At 40.1% G+C, this 8,268-nt stretch overlaps 1 protein-coding gene across 1 annotated transcript; it reads left to right on the top strand.

The window, feature by feature from the left end:
- Nucleotides 1-6,199: 6,199 nt before the first annotated feature.
- Nucleotides 6,200-7,096, top strand: LOC306983107 (claudin-4-like). The gene has a single exon (XM_079582832.1). It carries the CDS (start codon nucleotides 6,396-6,398, stop codon nucleotides 7,041-7,043), a length of 648 nt encoding a protein of 215 aa, XP_079438958.1. The 5' UTR covers nucleotides 6,200-6,395; the 3' UTR covers nucleotides 7,044-7,096.
- The last annotated feature ends 1,172 nt before the right edge of the window (nucleotides 7,097-8,268 follow it).

Below are 8,268 nucleotides of genomic sequence, written 5' to 3'. Positions count from 1 at the left end.
CCTGGGACCTTCTAGTAAGGCAAGAGCGCTAACCACTCAGCCACCGTGCCCATTCATTTAACAGAGGAAATAATTTAGTATAAAAAAGAAAACAAACGCATGATATATCAACATTAAACTCACAGAAATATTACAAGCATTTTGAGACAATTCGCAATTCGTCGCTCAGAGAATAGACTCAAACAGCTCTGTTCAAGTACGCGCCTCTTCACGGTCTGGCATCTAGAGCCACATGAACCATCTCAGGCTCTGAGAACACCTTTACTATTGGATTCCATTCTCTTCTTTTTTCTTTTTTCTCACCAATCTACACACAGTACTCCATAATGACAAAATGAAAAAAGCTAGCAAATGTAATAAAAAAAACAAGACTTAAATATCACAGGTACATACAGTAAGTATTCACTCCCTTTGCTATGACACTCAAAACTGAGCTCAAAAGCATCCAGTTTCCACTGATTGTCCTTGAGATGTTTCTACAACATGACTGGAGTCCACCTGTGCTAAATTAAATTCACTGGACTTGATTTGGAAAGGCACAGACCTCTCCACAAGATCCCACATCTGACAGTGCATGTCAGAGCAGAAAGTAAGCCCTGAAGTCAAAGATATTATCTGTAGACAGATCTGTATCAAGGCACAAATCTGGGTAAGGTGACAGAAAAAATGTTGCTGCAATGAAGGTTCATTGAAGAACACAGTGGCCTCAATCATTTGTAATGGAAGAAGTTCAGAACCAGCAGAACTTTCTTTAGGCCATTTTATACTCACTACTGCCACCTCAGGTCTTACGTGTAACTGCAGCTTCTATATTAAGCTCGTGCATGACGGCACTTCGGGTCCAAAGTAACAACTTTTTGAGTGACAGAGCAAGATTTTAGAGGCAATTGTGGTGAACAGGTCATCAGGACTCTTCCTAGAGCTGGCCGTCCGTCTAAACAGAGCAATCGGGGAGAAGGGCCTTGGTAAAGGAGGTGACCATGACTCTGGTCACTCTGACTGAGCTCAAGCGTTATTCTGAGGAAATGGGAGAACCTTCCAGAAGGAAGGAAGGCACTCCACCATCTATCTTTATGGTTGAGTGGCCAGACTTCTCGTCGGAAAAAGACTGCCCACTTGGGGTTTGCCAAATGCACCTAAACTCTTAGACCATGGGAAACAAGATTATCTGGTCTGATGAAACCAAGGTAGAACTATTTGGCCAGACTGCAAAGCGTCACATCAGGAGGAAACCAGGCACTACTCATCTCCTAGCAAATACAACCCTAATGGTGAAGCATGGTGGTGGCAGCTTCATTCTGAACAATGGAGGCCACTGTGCTCTTCAGGACCTTCAAGGCTGCAACAATTTTTCTGTGTGCTTTTCCAAATGAAGACCACTGAATTTAATTAACCACAGGTGAACTCCAGTCAAGCTGTAGAAACATCTACAACTTGACAATCAGTGGAAACACCAAAGGGTGAATATGTATGTACAAGCAATATTTCAGAGTTTTATTAATTTTTTCATAAATTTGAAAAACATTCTAAAAATTCATCATTCATACTTCATAAGACACAAGAACTTTGTGAAGTCATTTTTTGCTTGTAGCCATGGAAACATAACCGAAAACATTTGTATGGTTACAAGGCAACATTTTTATTTTGTTCTTACAGCCCTCGGTGTAAGAACAAAGTTCTTGCGTCTTATGAAGCATGAATGAGCCTTTAGTGTATGTGTAGATGTGTAGACAAATGCGGTCAGTTTTGGAATGGGTCTGTAGCATAACAAAGTGTGGGAAAAGTGTAGGGGTGTGAATACTTTCCAGATGCACTGTATATACAGTGTATATTATAGCCTGTGTACAAACATTGAATTCAAATGGTTGACTGGGATTATGGCTCAACCAAAGCAAAGAACTCTTACAAATAAAAGATGTATTTGAAACAGAGTCATATGTAAAGCCAAACCTGACAAGGAACCAAAGCTCTTTGATGGATCTCCCTGGCCTTAGAAACTGGCAGGTTCACTCAAACTCCTGAAGAGGACAGTCTCTGTAGATTGTGTGACTTAGGTTGAAAGTGAAATTCAATTTGTGTTATACTGCCCAAGGTGCGATGATCTTGTTTTATTTGGTGAACTGTTTGTTCAAAAGCCTGAAATGTTCTGGATCAGTGTTGAAATGGTTGTTTAATTTTAATGTGTTTAAATTGGCAGACTTGTTCATTTAAATATGTTTATGTATATTGTGCTTACTCTCAGGTAACTGGTCCTTTGTTGTTGTTATTGGTGTCTTATAAGCCCATTAGGGCTGGGCAAGACACAAACCATTCATTCATTCATATTTCCAGCAGATGACTGTGTAGTGAAAGCTGTGTGGCCAGCTAATGGTCGTGTCATGATGACTCATGTCCTCTCCGTGAGTCACTGAGGGGATAGACAACACAAAAGTGTAAACCCCATCTTTAAAGAAATGTTGACAGGAAAACAATGTGACCAGTTCACAGAGTTTTTGATATGTCAAGGTTTATTACCCCTACCAGCGTCAAACTGGAGTCACATCTGACTAACAGCGAATAATAGGTAATAGAGGATGACGGAGAGAAGGAGAGAGTATCCACAGCAGCTCTCAGAACAATGGTGTGGAGCGGAAGTGATAAGAGGCAGGACATCCTAGAGCTGCTTCTCAGACCTCCCTGCAGCTGCAAACACCTCACCCTTTGTCTGCATTCATCACTTTTATTATGGCACTGCAACATCACTACTATATGTAAACAACATACTGTCAACACTTTTCAAACTTTCTGATCAGTGCTACAGGTGCTTTTTTAATGCTTTTTTTGTTCCCTCAAAACTTGGTAAAATCATGTGAATGGCAAAAGCAATAAGGCCGAAAATAATTTATGATTGTGATATTTGTTAGGTGCTGTATTAATTGAGTTGCGAGTTGAGTGTAATTGTAGATTGATGTGGAAATAACCCTGACTGCTTTGCAATGGGTGAGCTAATTAACCGTATTATCGTTTTCAGGTAGAAATCACATTTGGGAGGGTCATGCAAAGTGAAACTGTCAAAAATGAAAGAAGAAATTCCTCAATCCTAAAACATCAAAGGGTCAGGTAAAATATATTTTCTTTTGTTTGTGTGTACATAGAAAGGAAGCATCTGCTTTGACTGATATGCCCCACAGGCACAAGGACGTTAATTAGAGGTCACAATACCATGTGCGAAGACACTTTTCAGTGTCATTATGATTGTTGCTCTTATTAAGCAAACAGGAAAGCATTTGCTAAACTAAAGCCTTTCAGCCTAGTGTGTACGTGACCTGGTCCACTGAAGGCTACTCCCATGTGTGCTATGGTTGGTGTATAATGCTGTTTCCAGACAGGGCTGATTGTATTTGCAACAACAAGCTGTTTGTCAACAATAAAAGCCAAATGATTTTCTGGCACCTGTAATCAGGTCAGAGGTAAATCTGATAAATAGTCCATGGGCCAAACCCCAAATCTGGCATATCGGTACCACCCCTGTGTCTTTTGACAATGGTCCATATTTTGGTTTAGGTCATTTCCAGCCCAGATAGATAATGATTTACACCATTGTATTTGGTATCATTGTAAAAAAGACCTTTTCATGTTTACATTTTTTCACAATTTTCACGATGTTTTTTCCAGAAACATCACAGACACAAATGTTTGATACTGGGAAACTCTCTAGACTCTGAGGATCCAGGAAATGTATAAAATGCCAGTACTTTCTCAGCTTAAGGTCTCACTGTGAGTAAAAGAATGTCCACCCCATGTGAGGGTCTCCAATAGAGATACGTGCTAATTGGTAAAAAAAAAAAAAGTAAGAAAAGTTGGCTGCATTTTCATCAAATCAGAATCAATTTTGGAGTTAGGATTTACTGAAGTTCATATTGTAATTTTAATAAGTGTAATTTCAAGTTGAATTGGTCCTGTCTTGGACAGAAGGTCTCACCAGCTGTTCCAACCTTTGAATGACAGACATAGGTTTATTTCTATAGGAGAGGCTCACATGAGGTGGACATTCTTTTACTCACAGTGAGACCTTAAGCTGAGAAAGTACTGACATGTTATATTATACATTTCCTGAATCCTCAGAGTCTAGAGAGTTACGTATTTACAGCCCTTTTGTTCTTGTTTTGTCACTGAGTACTAAATTTGGGCGCAAACGAAACATGACAATGCCTTCTTTACAATGATACCAAATACAATGGTTAGAGGGCAGGATATAAAAAACTGTGAAACAAGAAGACAAAAAGATCCTTATCAATTTTTTATTTCTCGCACCACGAAAGTGGTGTTTCGGGCGTCAGGTCAGCCCTTCATCAGACATCATCGTCTGATTTTGCCCTACCAGGACACCTTGACAAGGTTTTGTTAAGTTCTGCCATGGTTATGATGTTTCTTGTGCCTATTCTTGTCTTTGTCTCTATTCCTGGCTTTAGTGTTTTGTTTAATGAATGTTTCGGTAAATGGGTTGGTGTCCCGTGTGTCATATCAGTGGACTGAATAGTGACCAAGGCTCTCTGTGAGGTCTGTGGCTAAAGATTGTGCTGCACTTCCATAAATAATCTGGGTAATTAGAAAAGGTGTGGCCCAGTTTTTATCACTACATCACTATGTGTCGAGTAAACACTGAACTATGTCACATAAACACATAAAGGACCAGAGGAAAGAGTGGTGTTTTCATTTGAAGTCTGGAGGAAAATGTGTGTTTCTGAATGAATTGAGTACGTCCATTTCATGCAAAGGGTGTATTGAAGGATAAATCAGGCCAAAGGGATTCCTCTTAAAACAAACAAACAAACCAGAGTTGGGGGATATTTCAATAGCAGATTCCACTGGCACAATGGAGCAACTAAGACCTCTCTTCATGCACAGTGTCCTGTGTGTGCGCATAGGAAGAATGGGTAGATGTGACCGGTGGACTTCTGCGTTGTGTAGTTTATGCAGTTTGTGATGTGTTAAGAAGCCACGAGACACAGCGGTAACTTTTGGAGGCGGTCTCCGTTTACTCTGGCGAAAATATATACAAAAATACAGTCAACATGTGCCGCTAACAAGATCCAGACAATGGACAATATTAGCATCTCCCCGCATTACTTCACATGCATAAATTAAAAACATCGGGGTATGGACGAAGCTCAATATCAAAGTAAATACAAATGAAATATGTTCCCAGAAGAAAATAAATGCAAAATACTGACAAAAGGACTCTTAAAACATAGGATTACAATAGATGACTGACCCCTTCCCAATATCAGATTTGCAAAGGGGAGAGGCAGGGGTCAAACCCCGAATATATATACAGGGGCATCTCAAAAGTCAACGAAGAAGAAACAAAAACATAGAAGAAGTGGCTGGAGGACCAAGTCTGCACAGTGTATCAAATGCCAGGTATGGACAAAATTCAAGTAAACAAAAGGACAATTTTGTGTAATTATACCGTTATTACTTATGAACGGGTTACATAGAGAACTCAATTATTTTGGAAGTGATGTATACTTTCTTGTTATTATTTTTTTTATTATTATTATAAATAGGCCAAGGTGTTCTAGAGTTAGTGTGACATTGTGACATTTGCCAATGTTTAGATGAAGACCGAGAAACTTGCTGTTCAAATGTTGTTAAACAATGTGAGCCATAATCACAAGGCACTGGTGTTGTTTCACATCAGCTAATGTGTTGGTGTGCCAAGTTTCCTCTACTCAAATTCAGAAGTTGCCAAAAAAAAGTTGATATTACTGCATTTTTACTTTTGCCCCAGCGGCTATAAGTGCTTAGCATTAGGGCTGAAAGATTTATATCGTTATCGTATCGATACCGAGATATGAACATTCAAGATATTAATATCGAAAAAGCAATATATTAAAAATATAGATATTCCATCACTTTTGTACAATGATGTTTTTATCTTTCTGAAAAATGCTTGGTTTTCACCAAACCCGTAGTTGTATCATATAATATTGATATATCTGGCATCATTATTGAGATATGAAATGTTGTCCATATCGTTCAGCCCTAGTTAGCATGGCACCTTCACTTTCCATCACACGCTAACAATTGTTTTTAGGGTTTCTGATCTATTCTATGGGTTTTCTGGATGGAATGAATGCGTAAGCTTGGAGATGGCTCCATCCATTTTTCTTTTTTTCAGAACAATGCCTGAGCCACATTCTCACCTCCAGTTACCCTTTTCGGATTGGCTGGTCAGAGATGCGGTCAGTGCTGATTGGACGAAAGTTTTAGAGCGACTTGATGCAAAAGCCTCAGTGAAGGGTGGTCTCTAGAATAAAAAGTTTAGGTCCTCGTTGAGTTGAAGTCTTTGACAGAACGCAAAGGAGGAAGAGCCGTTTCCCCCTAGAATATTGAACAGACCTGTAGCAACCATGCTTGCAGCGTGCCTGGAGTTTGTGGGTTTGGCTCTGAGTGTGGTCGGCTCTCTGCTCGTCATGATCTCCTGTGGGCTCCCGATGTGGAAGGTCACCGCTTTCATAGACTCCAACATTGTGGTGGCTCAAACCATTTGGGACGGTCTTTGGATGTCATGTGTGGTCCAGAGCACGGGTCAGATGCAATGCAAAGTCCACGACTCCGTGCTGGCCCTGACCCAGGACCTTCAGACAGCGCGCGCTCTGACCGTGATCTCCGCCGTGCTCGGGGTGGTCGGGCTCACCGTCACCGTCACTGGGGCGCAGTGCACGAACTGCTTACGGGACGAAACGGTGAAAGCCAGGGTGGTGAATGCCGGCGGGACCATCTACATCCTCAGCGGGCTGTTCGCGCTCGTTCCTCTCTGCTGGATGGCCAACAACATCATAGTGGACTTCCACGACCCCCAGCTGTCCTCGGCCAAGAAGAGGGAAATCGGAGCGTCCATCTACATCGGCTGGGCGGCCACAGCTCTGCTTCTACTCGGCGGGACGATTTTGTGTTGCTCTTTCTCACAGGTCGTTAGAGGCACATATTCCGTCAAATACACACACACCAAACCCGTCTCGATCAATGGAGACTTTGACAAAAAACACTACGTATAGTCTCATGTTTTTATTTATGGTTGCATCGCTTTAATTTTTCATCAAGTGTTTCTGAATCAACACTGTACTTGAATATCTAGGCCTACCGGATTTTTTCTGGTCGTGGAAGGAAATTATTTTTGTCCTCTTTTAGTAGGACATAAGAGGGGAAAAACAATGTATACAATTCATGAGCTTACAGGGTAGTTTTTTCTATTTTTATTTTTTTTGCATTTTTGTGAAAGTGACCCTGCAAGTTGTGTGTGCATGTGAGTGGGAAGCTACAAATATAGTAGGACCATGAGTTTGGACCATTACCAACATTTTAATTTAGTGGCTTTGTCTTCTAAAACAATAAAATTAAGTATACAGTACACTGCAAAAAGTAATTAATTAGATCAGTATAAACATCTCAATTTGAGCATAATAATCAAAATTTTAGTTGTTTTGACTAGTTAAGACGTTCTTGGGCATTTGTCCTAGATTATTTCACTTGTTGTTTCTGACTCGTTTCAATACATTTCGTCCTTATTTCAGGTAATTTTCTTTGCCAATGGGGTAAGAAAATTGATCTTATCTCATTGGCAATTGTACTTTCTTATTTCAAGTGAGATTTACCTTGGAACCAGTCTGAAATGTCCTCAAACAACCAAAGTAAACTGGGTCCGATCAGGAAAAATGTCTAAATTAGCGAAAACCACTCACAACAAGATATATTTCCTCAATTCAAGTCATTTAAGACAATGCTTGATATTTACTTTTTGCAGTGTAGGGCCTTTAAATTTGAATTGCTTTCCCTCTGTCAGCATGAAGCTTTTGCCACTTGGCTTTACTCAGAGTAGAAAGAGAAACCACATGTTTTCAATAGTATTGTTGCTTTAAAACAACATCACTCAAAGAGAAGGTTGTGTGAGAAAACAACCCCATGAAGTAGTCACGTTAAAAAAAAAGTTATTCATGTACAATGCAACTGAAAAACCGCTCCTGGATTTAAGACAATAGGTTTTCTGTGTTTGGTGATGAACTGAATTTGTATCCACTTCCTGGGTAAGGTTTTGAGCCATGAGTTCTCTTAGCTCATTGTAAGTGTCATTTGTCCCAGTGGTCTATTTGTGTGCATTGGATGAGATTGTTTCCCACAGTGAGCATTGAGCTGGCATGGAGTTCATACCGGTGTGCTCTGCTGGTGTTATTTAAGATACAGATATGCAATTGAATCAAGTTTTTAAAGTACAGTATGTATCAG

This window comes from Gobius niger (assembly GCF_951799975.1).
Source record: "Gobius niger genome assembly, chromosome: 2".
Classification (NCBI taxonomy): Eukaryota; Metazoa; Chordata; class Actinopteri; order Gobiiformes; family Gobiidae; genus Gobius; species Gobius niger.
The sequence above is the reverse complement of the archived record's forward strand: the minus strand, read 5'-3'. Positions and strand labels throughout refer to the sequence as shown.

What these genes read in the sequence shown, in the direction of transcription:
- LOC306983107 (XM_079582832.1), top strand. Translation starts at nt 6,396, where the DNA reads ATGCTTGCAGCGTGCCTGGAGTTTGTGGGTTTGGCTCTGAGTGTGGTC.